The sequence below is a fragment of the Atta colombica genome, unplaced genomic scaffold (assembly GCF_001594045.1).
Source record: "Atta colombica isolate Treedump-2 unplaced genomic scaffold, Acol1.0 scaffold189, whole genome shotgun sequence".
Lineage (NCBI taxonomy): Eukaryota > Metazoa > Arthropoda > Insecta > Hymenoptera > Formicidae > Atta > Atta colombica.
The window spans coordinates 2,495,389-2,513,877 of NW_017259281.1; the positions used below are offsets into that span (position 1 = coordinate 2,495,389).

The 18,489-nt window shown below is 32.1% G+C and overlaps 1 protein-coding gene across 1 annotated transcript in view; it reads right to left on the reverse strand.

The window, feature by feature from the left end:
* Positions 1-18,489, reverse strand: part of LOC108686712 — a 178,168-nt gene that overhangs the window by 55,519 nt on the left and 104,160 nt on the right. Inside the window, exons 2-3 of the mRNA XM_018192148.1 lie at positions 14,298-14,515; positions 6,500-6,638 (exon numbers count right to left, since the gene is read on the reverse strand). Of these exons, the coding sequence (XP_018047637.1) occupies positions 6,500-6,638; positions 14,298-14,515 (357 nt within the window). The remainder of the gene's footprint in view (positions 1-6,499; positions 6,639-14,297; positions 14,516-18,489) is intronic.

An 18,489-nucleotide genomic window follows, 5' to 3' on the forward strand; every position in this document is an offset into this window, starting at 1 on the left:
AGAGAGAGAAATGTCCAGTCTGGGGTTTTAATTGGCAAAAAAGAGGAAGCACCGCCATGGCGAAGAAGAGTGGTGGAAAGAGGGTTGAAAGGGGAGAGAGGTAATTCCCTCGACGGCGGACTACTCGAAGCGACAATGGAGCCGGCTCCTCACTTTTTCAGCAAAAGGCCGGCTTCGATCGACCTACTTTTCCTGACATCGATGGAATCTCTAGTTTCCACGTATGTACGTGTGCATGGAGCGAGGGTGAGAAAGGAGGTAAACGCGAGCGAATACGTGCCCTTCTCTTTCCGACAGGGCACGTCGGTACCCGGAGCGGCTCATGTACGCCGAATGGAATTCTTTTCAAGGTACGTCCGGCCCTTTCTCGAACTCTACTTCGATGCGGTGTGGACGCGGAGAAAGAATACGTGTCGAGAGTGACCGACAAAGCCGCAAGGAGCTGATAAAGATGGTCTATTAAATCCTGAGATGGATGAATCACATGTGTGTAATAATTATTTCTGTAAAAAGATTGGAATTAAAAAGTAGATTAAAAAAAATATACGAAAAGTAATAAAAACAAATGAACTGGCACAATTACACGCTGCGAATTACACTGATAATGATTTTAAATAATTTTGAATAATTTTGATTTTTATTATATCTTTTCTACAAATTTTGGAAATGAGATTAGAATTTATCCTACGGATTCCAATTTTTTATAATCAATATAACTCTTTCTAGAAATTTATATTATTTTGCTAACAATAACTTGTATGGAATCATTTTCTTAATTAAAATTAAAAAAACAACAAATTAAGAAACAAAGAGATAAATAGAATAATTTTTTATGCATGTTACTCAAAAATTCTGTCCTCACAAATTTAACAGACTTGAAAACAATATAAAAAATATTATAAAAAATACTTTATCAGATCAAATTAACATAAAAAAGTAAAATTTTGTCGATCAATGTTATTAAGTCAAACGTACGATAAATAATTCCATTATTCTGTAATTAATGTAATAATATATTTCAAGCAATAAAAATCACTTTCAAAGTTTTGAATTTTCAAAGTAAGATTGTATCGATAGATCGAGAAATCAGGTTCTTAAAATGCTTACATTCATTAATCGCGTTCAGGCACGCTCCAGATATATGATCTGATCATTATACGCGTTATAAATTCCATCGCGGTGCAAAACATGAAGCAACCTCGTTTATTCCTCACTACATTGATCATCAGTTGCATAAACAAAGCAAAAATTGATTAGACAGATTAAACACGTTTGTATAAGCGGCTTATTGTGCGTGTACATACATCAGTGCAATAAGTGGCACGTGTTGTCGCCGGATAGATTTGCGGGCGACGCGTGAGGTGTCGGCTGGCTTTGGCACGTAACGCGACACCTGTAATATGTAATCGCCCCGTTGATGTATTACAGAGGACAACCGCGTTAGCCACGTACAAGCGTCATCCCAGTGTTCACGTTTCATTTTTGGACGAAGTGACGGATGTAAATACGCGAAACGCGAATATACATTTTAATGGATACGCGAATAGAACTTTATTCAGGAATAATGGATTCTTCTCCTCTTCTCTCTATCTTCGATAAAAATATAGAGTAAAATCATCAAATGTATAAACGTATTTACATCTACATATGTAAGCAGAATTTTAAGAATTTAATTTGACAAAACATTCATTAATTTATAGATGCAGCATATTGTTAGAGAATAATGAGAAAACAGTTTGCCTGAAAATGTCATTACAATTAAAATAAAATTATAGAAATATGAAATTGTTGCAATTTGCATTCAATATGTTACACAACGAATTTACACAAAATAAAAGTATTATGTACGTTGTGGTAACAAAGTTGTGTACGCCGCGTTTGGAGTGAACACGCATATGTTGTTCCAGATAATAAAAATTGCGGCAAGAATAAACTTTTGTCCAAAGCGTCGCCATTATCGTCATATTTCCTACGTGTCTGTTAGTGAACTGCAAAGTGCAACCGCATACTTTCTAAATGACTGCTTGTAGGTTTTATTTCGTCGTTACACGCGACACTATATTCTTTAAAAAAAAAAAAAAAAAAAAAAAAAGGAAATTAAAGTTTTATAAAATGAACATTTTACTGGACATGGAATTCTCGCTTATAGTTTCCTACACTCGTCATTTCGCGTCCAGAAAATTGTACATTATGCTTAAGCCGTACTCTCGACAAAATTATCAGTATGTAAAACGATGCATGAAATAACTTGCATTATATAATCTGTCTTCAAATCTTTATATACCATATTAAAGCAGCATTATAAATTCATCCTTTTTCATATTTTTCACGAAATAAAAATTAATCAAATGTTTATATTATTATACTTTACACTATTATATATATTATTATACTTATTTATATTGTTATCTATACTCTTTATTCTGTTTATTAGTATACTTTACATTATTATGCTGCAAGATTCATAATGACTTAATATGAGAATTTTTACACGACCATTAAATACATCTAAATAATAAAATGCTTCTTCAGTAAACAAGTTTATTTGAAGTCTCTGTTTTTAAAATGCCTTTTTCTGTTTACTATATGGCTATATGTGTATCTACAAATTATCTGCCAAATATATTGTTGATCTGTACTACTTGTCTCCTTTTACAAATAATTTTATTATTGCGGCGCTATTCAAAATATTATATTTATGTGCGATATTGCATAATAATATTATGTATAATATTATTATGCAGTAATAAAATTATTTATAAAAGGAGACAAGTAGTATAAATATTATATTATTATTATATTAATATATAACATATAACAATTATTAATATAATTTTAGTAATATTAAATATTTAAAGTACTTTTACCTGTTTTTTTAAGAATTTTTAATTAACTAAAGTATATATTATACCTCAATTAATCTAAAATAAATTGTTTGCTCTTAATTTTAACTTTTTCTTTTTGCGTAGATCACTTCTAATAAAGAAATTAATTTTGAAATACTTCTTGCATTTGATCACAATCTTTTTATAGACATTAAAGATTATTCTAGAAGATCTTGGGACAAGAACTTCCAAGATGGTATTCAAAACCATTGTCTTCTATATTACATGGCGCAAATACGCCAGGAAAACTTCTCAGCCTATCTCGCCATAATATGTACTCTCGTTTCCCGAACTTTTCTTCGTATCTGTTCTACGCTTACTGTTCTTATGAAAACGATCTCGCAGGATGATTGCGAAGCTTATTAAGCAAAAATTGTCTTGTAAGTTACTCTATAATTAAATGGAGCAAGTGTAGTATTTTTTATTTTATTTATTATTGAATACTACTTTTACTGCACATTTAAATATATATTAATCAATTTTTTCTTTTCTTGATTGTGAATTAAAAAGCTTGTTGATAGTTATGAAAAATATTGCACACAAATTACTTTAAAAATTCAACCATTCACACGTTTTAAAATATAACAAATTTTATTTTACGATTTTTAGCAATACTTGTAGATAAAAAAAATATTCATTTTAAAAGGCGTGTAAAATATCACATTTTTTGAAATAACTTTTATATCATGTCTTGTTAAAAATATTCATATATGGTTACATAGAAACAAAATATAGAAAATAATGCATTTAATACTTCAGTGTTATCAGATGTATTCTGGTGCAAATGGCATAAAAAAGCATGCGAAATATTTTTAAAAGTGTAACATGCAACGTGATATATTCACAATTTAAAGCACAAATCTATAGATTATAAATAATCGATAAAAATTGTATATTGCTTTTCATTCAGTTAAAAAAATAAATTTTAATAATACCTACAATATGTTTAATTACAATAACAGATCACTAAAACTTAAAGCAAAAATGATATTATAAAGTTCTAATTGTAGGAAAAAAAACTTTAAACTTTAAATTGTAAGAAAAAAAACTTAAACTCCTTTCTGTACCGATCGCCGTAAGGCGGAGATTCTCTTGTATTTCAAATAGAAAAATTTAGAATATAGGTGTAATTTTCAGCTGTAGATAAGGGTTAATATTTTCTATATATTATAGTCAATTGTCTTATATTTGAAACTGTGAAAAAAATAAAAGAAATAAAAGCATTTTATGACTTTGTTATTCAACATTCCTATAGCGTATGATCGAACTAAAACAAACTGGTCACAAAACTAGGTTTCTTGCGCTTATTCTGCTGGTAACCTTTTTCAACGTGCGAAACTGACATACCTTTGTTCTAGGAGAGTGATTTAACGCTGCCAGCAATGTCCCGAAAAAGCACTTGGATTTACCGTGTGCGCAGTAAACAATGAGATGACTGTGGCTTGAGCACGAGCTGCAGGAACCAGTGCGGACTTACAGAATGTAAAACGCGCCGCGATGGAGTATTTGCTATACTCCGTAGCAAAAATTACTTGAAGCTTGTTACTGCAACAGGTCTTCATTGCTCTACATGGATGCGTATGTATAGATCTCTGATATCACTGTTTAAACGCACGGTTTTGTTATTCACGCTAAGTTTAGCATAGTAAATGCAGTAAAATTCCATGCAATACAAAAAATGTATAAAGTTTTGATGTCTAAAGCAAAAGTATTAAAATTTGTTCTTCAAAAGAAACAAATAAATTATTGCTAAAATAATAAAATTGTGTGACATCAAGGCAAATAGCAGTCCACGAGTAAGGTTATGTAAACATAAAACTGAAAAATGAGCATAACATAATAAAAAATTAACTGACTTAATAGACTAAGATAATATTTAATCAAATCGCATTACATGTTTCGGCCTATAAGTTTGAGCCCTCTTCAGATGTAAAGAATACAATAAAAATATATTTTCTGCGTTTTTCATTAGCGGTTGCGTTTCATTTCACACAATATATATTTTATTGTATATTTTTTTATTGTATTCTTTCTCGAACTTGTAGCCGAAACATGTAATATGATTAAATATTGTCTTATTTTAACAGTTAATTTTTTATTATGTTATACTTACTTTTTATAGTTTTATAATGTTTACGTAATCTTACTCGTACGTGGACTTCTATATGCTTTGATGTCCCATAATTTTATTATTTTAATATTGAGAGTCTTGTTTTGACTTACTTAAATTATCGCTAATTCATTAAAAATTAAATATTCCTATTTTTTAATACTTTATATCCTTAATTCTATATTTAATTATGTAGAATAATGAGAGTAGAGGAGAATAAGGGAAAAAGGAACACAGAGTAAATGCGAATAATATTACAATATTATATTGTAGTAGTGATAATCTCGCATTTCTCGCAATGCATTGATATATGCTTAATGTCACTATAACATGTGACCATAGACCGCACATGCTATTTAAAATAAATACCATTAATATGTTTTCAATAATTTTGATGTGGGAGAGAATGAGAGAATTGTGAATACCTATATGGGAAAAATTAAATAAAGCCAAACAAATAATAAACAGCAATGAGGCAATGGAAATTAGCGCAGAAATCAATGCGTAAATTCAATGAAAATAATTTAATTTAATGACATAAATCTTAAGTCGCGCAACAAATTATTTAAACATCAAACATATATTTCGTCCTGTATTTATTATCATATTAGCGAATTTTTAATAATATCATAATTACAAATGTTCCGCATCTTTTTTTCTCGTGCATATAATTGTGATCTATTAAGCGAGAACCTTTAGTCCTGAACGGTTAAGTAAAGCCGATAATTATTTATTAATTATAGAAGCTTTATTCGAAGGAGATTAGCTTTAAACTACAATAATTAACATTTATATATTATATATTAACCTAAACCATAATTTTCATTTTTAAATAAAAAATAAAAGCTATTCGATATTACCTCGTATTACAGCAAATTCCGCAAGGGGATTTCATTTTTTGTTTAACTATAATTTATTTTTTGTTAACTACAATTTATATTAATAACATATAAATGTTAATTATTAGTTTAAAATCAAATAATTGAATATTTTTAAAAATAAAAACTTCTATTAATTGATAAATAATTAATTGATAAATAATGGTTTTATTTAAATCTTCCCATTCGACATAAAATTAAGGCACTCGTAACAAAATAAAATCCTGATAGCAAGTTATAGTATTTATAGCTAAATTTCGATTTCAATTCATCTTCGGTCTCAGAATAATTGCAAAATTACGTTCTTATCCGCAGTAAATATTCCCGCAGCCACCGGAATCGGTTGGAATTTGCCGGATCACGTCGCACCTGAGAATTTCTCCGCGAGCCTCCCGCTATCGTGCGTGTTGCGCAAGGAATTTCATCGATATCACCGGTTCTTATGCAAACGGCGAACCGACCTAACACTCGATGTTCGCATAAAAAGGAATCGGATGTCTCGGAGAAAAACGATTCCTTTTCTCTCTCTCGAAGGTGTAGCTCGATCTACTCGTGCACGTTTGCACATGCATCCATGCAGACGTACGTGTGAATATATCTGCATGTATATGGATGAGGGTACTTACAAGGACGGCATTTGTAGGCGACCTCGATGTACTTCCGTAATCCAGGACAGGGATCACCTTGGAAAGTCTTCGGATCAGTGTTGAATTTACACTGCCGCTTTTTTTGACAGACTCCAACCACCATCTGCAACAGTGAGTGCTAACGCGTCAATGAGAAGATCCGTTCACTTTGCGATCAGAATCGATAAGAATTATAAACGATATCCCTTTATATCTTTTCTGAGCATCAATTCGCGCTGTTAAGAAATGTTGCAATTTTAACATAATACAAAAATAATATCCTATGTATATTTAACTGACAAGCAAAAAAATGTGTGTAAAATAAAGAAAATTATCTTTTAAAGCTAAATCGCGAAGGTGACACTAATATATCATAACAAATATTATATTATATATATCACTTCATATCAAATTCTCTGTGTTGGACTATTTGTTAAAATCATAATTAAAATATGTAAAAAAAACAAAAGTTATTAAAATCTTTTAGAATTTTTAAAAATAAGTAATGCAAATATATCTCAAAATCATTAAGCAATTATGCACAGATCATTAAAGCAAAAAAGAGGAAATACAATAGAAATTAATATGATAACACGAATAAACTGCAATGCAATAGAACAATCTAGTTTGATACTACTTTGAAGACTAAAATTACAGAGAAATCTTTTGCCGCGATTATTGCAATTGATATAAAAGGTATTCATCTGGATATAAAACCATATCAAAGACGGTAGACAAACTGTGACAACTTCAAATTAAACCAGTTAGCTTTTGCATGAAATAAAGACATAATTTTGCAGCCAAACGTTTTCACTGACGAGTTTGACTATGAAATGAGATTATTTTTGCTTTTTTTCATGAAAAGCTGTCGGACAAAGTAAAACTAATATCGTTGAGGTCGACCTGCATAACAAAATCGTATGCCATGTGCCAATATTTGCAAGAATAAATCGATAAAATGAACGATGAACTGTTCATAAAGATATAAATAAAAACGTTTAAATTTTTAAATATTACCATATGCCACAGTGATCGAATTGATATAATAAAGATGCCCGTTATGGAATGAGAAATCCAGATTTAAACTTTGAGATGACATTTCTCGCAATAAATCCTTTACAATAATTTAAGAATAATGATGCTGATTAGCATCAATGTTCTTAAATTGCCTGTTGATTTAATATGAGATATTACTATCTCAGTTTCAGTTTAAGATTGCATTTCAAAATTAAAAATTAAATCGGTATGTAATTTACCGAATTGATGATATAAATTCATATCGAAATATTATTAAACACTAATCTAGCTCAGAGTGAATAAGATATTTTTCTACTTAGGTGTGTTATTCATGTATCGCTCCAATATCATTTATTATGATTTAAATTTTTAAGATTAAATTTTTACACTATTAAGAATCTTTATCTAATTATTAAATTTTTAACTCATTTCATAAACATTATATTATAAAGGATAAATCGCAAAACATTCATAAATGAACAAAAAATATCAAAATAAAGGTTACGTAAGATAAGAGTTAAAGTTGTAACAAGCGGTTACAACCGCTTTGGCAAAAAATGAAGTAAAAACCATGTTTCAACTTTCACGGAAATGCGTTTTCAACGTTATCCAGAACTGCAACGATTGGATTCCGCGGAAGATAGAACGGAAGAGATAAAATGGTGAGCGCGTAAAGCGAAAAAAGATATACGGTTTTTTAATTAAGAAAATTTCCACTTGAATAGTATAAAAGTATTAGCTGTCGGAAGCGAGTAACATCATCACGGGAAATCATCCTTTCGAGTTTCACGTTCCTGAGGAGTCATTGGTTATCCGATAACGCCTGGTGATATCCGCACATCGCTGAGAATTCCAAGGATTCCATTTTCAATCGGCTAATTACATGCAAAGGCTCGAGTTACATTGCCTTGATTACGTTAAATGCAATTTAATCGCGTTATATGAGAAGCATTTTAATGAACTAAGTAATTTTAATCGGGACAACGCGTAATGTCAATAACAGTCCATGTCATATAAAAGGTGAAAATAAGAATATAAACCGCAAATTGACTTTGCGGAGATTTTAATTTTAAGAAATCTTAGCCAAATGATTATTTCTTTTCACGTTTTTAATTTCAAATTTATGTTAATAAAAGATATTTCTACTGCATTTCAATATATTTTTTATTCCTGATTAAATTCACCCTGCACCTCGTGTCATGTAATAATTAAAAATCGATGAACTCACTCATAAAAATGTAGAAAAATGTAAAAAAATGTTCATTATAATAGTCATAATATCTCATGGGAAAGTGAAGGAAAACAGAAGACCTAGCGTGAGAAACGTGGAAATTACGTTCCCAAGTTTCAAGCTGCTATCGACACATTCACGTTGAGATTCTCCTATGCGATTCGATCGCGTATGTATTTTCGCGTACGATATCCATCTAATTATCGGCTCTCAGAGTTTCCGTCTTGGGCCATTCTCGTGCATTTCACGTATATATGGCGAAGGTTCCCATGGGAGAAATCGATTTTCCGCGTGCGTCGATACATTCTGACCGTTTCCATGTCGTCCGTCACTATAAGTAAACGTTTACCGTTCCATCGAGCGACTTCGCCTCAGGGGCCAAAGTCAGGACGCGTAATTCCCTTAAACCGCTACGTTTCTCTTGCTGTTGTATCACGACCCGATATCGTAAACTAACAAACCAATCTCAGCACAAGTAGGACCACCGCTTTGATATTAGTTGAGCTATTTCAATTTACCGTAAAGCAACACGATTAGTAATATACGAAGTCCTCAATATATTTCAGGATACTCTCGCTCGTTATTCTTGGATATTACTTATATGTTGATGCGCGACAAGAATAAGAGCTTCAGCTCAAAGTAAAGTGAACTAAATATACAAAGTGCCACGAAACCAACATAAATCCTCGGATGATAAAATCAAGCTATAAACTGAAGGATCAGCATATCGGATCTCAATCTTTTATAGATACACAGACGCTCGATCTCCTAACAAAGCTATAAAACGACTGGGTCTAGTTCCCTTAATCCCTCAACCAATCTCGATCTATCTCTTATTCAATTATAAATTCGTTTAAGTTAACTCGTTTTATAATATCTGCTCGTTTATACGTAAATATTTCCGTAAATCCTCGTTATCGATATTTGTACATCCACTTCAGTCTCAATCTTTCTTTCAGTTCGTGATTTACATACGTTCCACGCGAGGAACGCGTATGATGCACACGAGCGCACCCGTCGCTTTTATTCCGGCAAGCCACGACTTTAAATTCCTACCTCTTTATAGAAGCAGCGACGTATGTCGCTGAGAAGTTGCGCAGAGGGTAAGCACTCGCGCGGAAAAGCCCTTTCGCGAGATTCGAATCGCTTGGCGAGGCACGGAGCCACTTTCGAGTCGAACTCTCCTTATGGTTCTACAGGGAATACGCCTTCATTCAGGAATACGGCTTTCCAGTCGAAAATTCCCATGTAACTTGCACCCGAGAAAAGTACCCGTCTCTCCGCGCTGATTCGTTCAAGTCATACCGAAAATGCTTCTGTCGTGAAAACAGAGCATCATCAGGGTGACTAGAAATTTCTCGTGTATTGGAAGCTAATAGCTCGAACGATCGCCTTCTCGCGAATGATCTCGAACCAATCATATTATCAATTCTTTTATGGTAAGTTATATATCAGAATATAGACTATACTAACAAGAACTAAAAGTTGTATTATGAAATATTCTCATTTTTTTACATCCAACATTTTAGATGAAATAGAAAAGACGATACAAAGAAAGAGTCACAATTTGAGAATATACTTTAATTACTTCTTCTATTATATAGAAAAACTTATTACTATTGATTTCCCCTTTATGACATTTAAAGAGCGTTCTATTAACGAAATAATACATCAGTAGATTTTGTGTCAATAGATGTATTATTTATTTTATATATGCGTACATAGTTTTCACGATTCGCAATCGTTTGAATTTCTATTTATTGAATTTTATGTTTGATCTATGAATATATTTAAATTTTACAACTTTCTAGAATCAAAAGCAATATAAATTTTAAAACTCCATAAATTATTCAGAGTTAACTATAATCGGAGGTTGATCCAATATGAGAACATAGTAAATAGATTATAAGCACTTCACTATGGACTTGTTTTATGAGTCGACGACCTTTTGTTGAGAGACCAAATAAATCGTTCAGGAAGAAAATTTTTCTACAGTGTTTGGCCCGTTGAACTATCGACCATCATTGGTTTCCTCTGTAATATACGTTACAATCTGCCTGTAGAAAAGATCCAAAACCGCTATAAATTCCCGAAACATTATAGAAAACATTACGGATAGTCATTGAGGTAAGGCGGATTATACGTATACGTATATGTCGTAAAATTATATCTATCACTGTTTTATGGTTCGATCTTTTGTAAAACGATTAACAAAGACTTTATTTCTTAGCACAATTCCGGTCATATTATATATCACACGTATATTTGTACGGATAAGGAAGACGACAAATTTTAGCATTTTATAAAATTTATATGTTAAGGAAAGTAAGCGTCGTCGAGCGAATCGTATATCCAGTGACTAAAAAATATCGCGCAATGTGCAAGAGAAAGCGTAAATCTTGTGAAAAGCAAGATCTGCAGAAGAGGATAAGATCGTCGACAAAATAAAAGAGTTACTCCATTTTCGCATTCTGGTGGGATCATACGTACAATGGTTCCTTCTTCGGTCGGTGGAATATGAAATATGAAATCGATACGCGGACTCTCGCGAAAACCACAAACCGGATGGATACCGGCGAAGATTTTTATTGTATACCAAAGGTAAGTTATTATATTGCAATATCGTGCGAATAACACCGCTTTTTTCGAGAGAATAGAACCGAAGACCATTCTGAATTACCAAGAGACACTTGATTTTTCAGAAGACTGCATTGTTCAGTGACGTTAACATAAATCTAAAACTTGTTTTATTATACACGGAAAGAACAATTTCAGTTAAAATACTTAAAATTTAGCTAGATACAAATCTAAAAATAATTTCATTTGACTATCAAAGTAATTATATAAAACTCAAGCTGGCTGCTAGAATATCAAAACTTTTTGCAACATTAATCATGCTTGAGAGTTCTACTTAGTTCTTTTTAAGGGCACAACAAAATATTTTCAGATATGTATCTAGTTAAATTTTTAGATTTCAGCAATGCAGTTTTTTCGCGTATATGTCTTTAATACCAAGTTTCATTATAAAGAGCAAGTTTCAGTTAAGACAAACAAGATAGTACCGTAAAAAATTTATAAAAAAAGTAAAAGATTGTTGCTAATCTTGTATTTGATTTCCGCTTTTATACATTTAAATCATAACTTTCACAAATAAATAATTTAATATCGAAAAAAGGAGACTAAAACGTATATTCTAAGAAAATCTTTATATTCGTCATTATTTGATCACAATTTCGTTATATCATCGAGCCATTTTCTGCCTCTTCTCTTTAGCCCGCGCGACTTCAAACGAATTTGTCAGTTGCATGCTTCACGAAACACAGAGGTGCCGTTTTCAGGTCAGTTACCATTATTTCGCCAACTAAGATTTTAGACCAGTGCGGGATATCTCTTTACCCGCTCTCGCGCGAGATCCATAATTGCCAGTGAATTAAGTTCAAAGAAAACAAGTTTTCGTGCGAGTGCATTCTTCGCGGAATTTTCTCGCGGAGTTTCTTTCCGCTGTTGCATTCCTGTTGAGAGAATAAATCGTACACACTGATGCTTTTCTCTCAACTTCTTGACTTGCTCGATTACCATTCTCGCGAAAACTTTGCGAAAGCTCCTTTGATGATATTTACAGTTACATCTGAGTACATCTGCGTTGCCTTTGACGAAGCTTCTTCCTTTAGCTTATTTAAAGTCGAACTCACTCGACAATTTCGAAAAATCACAAGGAACGAAAAATAAAGTCAAAGGCGAGAATTTGGAATGTTATAATTTTTTATGTTTAAATATTCACACAGTGAAGGAACAGTTTTACTGAAATAACTAAAATTTTAGTTATACAGATCTAAAAATAATTTTGTTAGTATCATTTATTATACCACCAAAATAATTATGATTGGCACTCAAATTGATTGCTAAAATATTAAAATTTTTTTCTATAACATGGCTCATATTACGCTTAAAATTTCTACAAAATTATTTTAATGATCCAAAAAAATTATTTCCAGATTATATATTTAGTTAAATTTTTAGATATTTTAGCAAAATTGTTCTTTTCACAATTTGATATTAATATAGAGATATATCTTTTTTTTTTCGTGTAAATGAAAAAACTGACAAAAATGATTATGATAAAAAGAATTGTGAGTATTGTAACAATCTCGACCTTGTGTATGTGTAAAATCATCCAATAGACAAGAATAACAGCACTCTGATTCAAGCACGAGTTCATGCATTTGAGCAAGGTTTATGATGCTTGAAGCGAACGAAGGTTAAACCCCTAAAAGGGGTTCACTTTACGATTCTTTCCAGTTCGGTACTCACACACACAGGATAGAACTAGAAGAAGATGAAAGTGGAATGAATATATCATCCACATCCTGTTCCAGATTAGAATTGAGGAGTTCACGAAAAGCTAATAAATGTAAACCATTGAATGAAGTTTCGAAGTGGAGAAATGAAAGTGTTGTCAGAAATGGAGCAAGCGTGAACGACGGCGTAAAATCTCTCTCAGAATCAGGTACACAAAAGAACAATTTGGAAGTATCTAAAAATTTTAGGTACAGATCTGAAAATAATTTTGTTGTCCATTAAAATAATGTAGATTTTAGGAAATTATGATGGGAAATGTTGCAAAAAGTTTTAACACCCAAACAATCAGTTTAAAAGTCCTACATAATTATTTTACTGATTCTAACAAAATTATTTTCAGATCTGTATTTAACTAAATATTTAAATACTTCAGAAAACCGTTCTTTTTATATGTATCAGGTTAGATCAAGCAATCGTGATATTACGAAATGTGATATCATAGATATTATGAAACGGAGATGACACATCCTACATTTGATCGACGTTCGAATTCTTCAGAACTCACGAATTTAGGCTGCTCAGATTGAACGGAGTTTGTACTCGCCAACTTCCTTTCGGGAGCTGAAGAAGCAGAATCGGAAGATAATCGGAATTTAAAGTACGTCCAAATATTCAACTTTCACAAGAAAATGGAATCATGTCTTACCAAGTTTAGCAAATTTGTGAAGTTCGTGCGCTATGCCATTACACTAGAAATACCTATGTGATCAGCCTTTTAACTTATGCTAAAAAGAATATCGCATTAAAAGCATTCGTCGCACTTCAACCTTGGCATAATTTAATATCAACTTATATATGATAAAATTCAATATTACTACTAATATATAAAATTTCTAATTATTATTTTAAAAGAAAAGTCTACAATATCTTATTAGCACGCCATACTGTGCTATTACCAAAGCATCAGCATCAAAAGATTTTAATTATTATTTTTATTTATTATTTTTAAGAAATAAAAAAAAAGATTTTTGATGAGAAAGAAAAATATTTCCAAAAAATGTTTAACTTTCTAATAAACTTTAATTCATCAATCAAAAATGTTGTTTTTGATTTTTACGTCAATTAGTTTCTAAGTAAATTAAATCAATCAATATCCACACAACAACAATAAACTTGAAAAACCACATATGCTGCCGCTTTGCTCAATCGGTATTTACCTGTTCAAAATAGGAAAATTTCATTGACACATACCTGCACTGATTGCGGCCAGATGCATGTGTGATTCGTTGATTTGTCCCCCGCGATCATCAGAGGAACGGACGAGTTGCATTTGCTGATACCGTGCATTCCCGTTCTTCCATATTGAGCGTGTTCGACAAGGATGGTAGTACCAGGCGGACATTTTAATGTCATTGTTTCCTCGTCGCAAGCCGCACGTTGATAGGTCTTCAGGGTGCCTGACAACAGGGCTATCAATTAAAATAGAAAAACCGCACAACATAAAATAAGATTAACAAATCAATAGATAATGACATAAAAGTCAAGTAAATAAAGTAAAATTATATTAATGTTATAATCGACAATCAATATAAACGAATAAAAAATGAAATATTAAATAAAGATGCCGCAGAAAGGTGCAATATGAGAAGTAAATAAAAGAGATTCAAGCCACACGTAAATTATAGAAGAAGTGTAAGCGGTCGCATATTGAAGATCGATTGATGAGCCGTAATGGCATCGCCACCACAACAGTGATCAATTTAAAGGGATTGAGAGTAATTAACGAGTCGATCAGCCGGGATTGGTTCGGGATTGGAGTGGGAATGGATGTATCAATGGCACAAATTCGTCCGCGAAAGCGACGTCGTTTCGTTTACACACGATACGCGGTTCAACATAGCGGGAAGCAGTCGACATTTGCGGAATTTAACGCGGAGATCGTTCGTGACGATGGAGTTTGCGAATGGAACCGCAGACGGTACCAGCGTGTAAATGCAGATTCGCGCGATAATTTCGCGAGTGGCATCCAATAAAGGGCGGTACGGTCGTAGAAGTTTTCGAGGAAATAGTGAAGCGATTGTAGCAGCATATACATATATATGTACCACACACACACACACACACACACACACACACACACACACACACACACACACGCATGCACGCACGCACGCACGCACGCACGCACGCACATATGTTAATAATCAGTATGTGAGATAATGCGTGATGAAATGTGACAATATCCATTTCATTATAAATTTATTAATTCAAGCGTTAAAACATGTGTGAATAAATAATAAAATAATAACAGATAATATAGTGCCAACAAACGACATTAATATAGTATTTTCAATATATAGATGCGATATTTTTAATGCACAAATGCAAAATTTTCAAGCAAGCGCAAAATAAATTAAATAAATATGTCAATGTATGTGTCACCATCACCAATGTGTTAATATATCACCATCACCGTAGTAGAGTGTTGTCACCACCGCCACCAAACAGCCAACAATCCACAACATGGATGAGTGCAGGCCGTCGTTGCATCGTCCCGTTGAGAAATATGAAAAATAAACAGATGAGAAGCTTGTTAGTTATGTCGTGAGCAGTCACGTACGAGATGCAGAATATGCAAATTTTTCAATATTTCCTAACTCTGGCAGAAGGAATTGCGCACGGAGGAACGAAGTCGATAATTCACGCGGCGACGAAGGAACATCTGTCTGACTCGATATTGGTCGTTTCTCCTGCGACGAGGCGCTCGTGGTAACGCGGAGGTAAAGCATAGGAGATGTGCTTCCCAATTTTATTGAGTAAATTTGTAGAACCAAAGAAGATCGAAATCATGTTGATTATTCGAATATACCCGCAATTATATTAGGAATATTGTTGCACTGTCTTTCGCAAATATTAAATACTCTTGAAGATTTTGCATAAAACACGATATTTCAATGGTATCTTTTAAATATACATAATGTGGCAATAAAGTTCGGTGAATGTTGTAAGAAAATATCATTAAACACCATTTAATTAATATATATACCAATCATCATTGTCCTTTAAAGTAATCTCCTCTAGAAACAATATATCATTATATCCGTAATAATTATATCCGTAAATACTATTCCACATTCGTATAGCTTGCGAAAATTCTGTGAAAAATTCATTTTTGGATATTGCCTTAAGTCTTATTGTTATATTTACGTTCATCGATTCTGATTTAAAGCAAAATTATATGGCAATTTTTGAGTCAGCGTTGCATTATCATTTTTTGAGTTATTTGCATTCTCCCTACTCTCCCAATTTTGTTTCAGCAGATTTCTTTTTCTTCCCTAGAGAAGACAATGAATTCGACTTACAAAATATTTCGGACAGTCAAGACAGTGTGATAACAAAATTTAAGGCAATATTAAAAAATGCCTTTTCACAAAGGTTCTGCGAACTGTATGAACGTAGTTAGAACTGTAGTCAGAAGTGTATTGCCTCGAGGGAAGAATTACTTTGAAGGACAATGAAAGTCATTATTATATATTCATTAAATGATGTTTATTTTCTCATAACATTCAGCGAATTTTATTACCACATTACATATATTTTATCTTGTATTCTTTCTCATTAAACTGTATTCTAAACTTGTTTTATTTTAAAATAAGATTAATTCCTTATTCTTAAGATTAAATTGTTCAATAAATGATATATTAAATATAATTATTCGAAAATATTTAATATAAACTTTATAGAAACTAAATTTAAAGTACCAAAAAATAAAATTAATATTACTATCTAAAATATTAAAACAATTATCTTACATACAAAACTGAATATTATATTACAAATTTCTTGAACTGTTCATTATTATAACGCATACCATAAGCTATGAAAAAATGAAATATACGATTAAATCATTGTTGTAACCGTATCATAAAATATATTTAAATTATATCAACCAATAATACTGTATACCAATACTGTAACATTGTGTAATTCTGAACTAACTAATTCATTGCTTTTTCCATCGACAAGATTCGCAATAATGTCGTGACATAGCAATGTTGAGAAGCAGAGTGCTTCTCGACATAGTCGCTACATTGTCTTGATAACGACCGTCTTCGTCCCGGGTTCTAGATTATATGCATAAAGCCGAGCACAAAGAGTAATGCATACAAACGATTGTTGCAGCGGCAATAACAAACCTAGATCCGCTATTACATTCCATGGCCCTCTCCGCGCACGTTCGTAAATCAACGACTGCGAGCATGCAAACTGTAAAGCGCTGAACTGCACTAGCAGCTACTTGGGATCTTCGGAGGACCGCTGTAACTCGACTACGTGATTGGAATGACCAAGCAATTCGATATGCCCCTTGATCTCTAAAGGTGAAGAATGCGCATACACAATTCACCGGTAAAGAATGCGTGAAATTTCGCGTATCGCAATTCGATTAGATTTAATCGAGTAACTTCTCTGCGTGATCTCTTTCTCTATTTCCCTATCTCTCTATCCCTTCTATTCTTCTCATTCTTATGTATGCAGAATCGATGCTCTCTTCCGTTCCTGTATCTATTGAAATAATCACTTTCGTCGCCATCTGTGCATGCCGCATTGCAAAAAGAACATAAACTTTGAGAAATATTGGATAATAATACGCAAAAATTTTGCAACAGTTCTCTTATAGTATTTATTTGTTATAGTATTTACCTCACACTTTTTAGTTATTTAGTCTTTAAATCGTTATAAAAAATATTTTTTTTACGTCAAACCGTTAAATCGTTATAAAAAATACATTTTTTCACGTCACAAAAATCCAAAAAGTATGTTGTATTTATGTTCCTGATTTTAAAAATACACAGTTATATATATTTTATATATTTGACGTTTATAAATTATTTATATTATTCTATTCGTTTAAAATCTGGAATTATTACTATTAATATAAATAGCGATATTTATATGTAATATAAAGAAAGATTTTATTTCACTTTTATCATGTCATTCTTCTTTATTTCAAGAACCGGGAATATCATACTATTTTCGGATACTCTATTTTCTCAGCCACTCGTTATTCTACACTCAATCAACGTCTATTCATTGCTGCGCATGTACATGCTGGTAGATGACTAAAAAAGAGGTTTATAAAAATTCTACGCGAAACATACTCTTATTACTGAAACTAGGTTAACGACAGTCTCGAACAACACCGTATTCTGATTTATCTTTTATAATAATTATGAGAGCTCGTACGGGAATTAAACACGGGATATCGCGGATTAATCAAGCTTAATAACATTTGCGTATTATTACATTTTAGATACGAGTGATACGATAAACACGCATATAAACACATAACATTAAAAATATATTGCAAATTAACATATTTTACATATTTTACAAAGAGTGAAATCATTGGTAAAAAAAACTTATGTATTATAAAATAGAATTA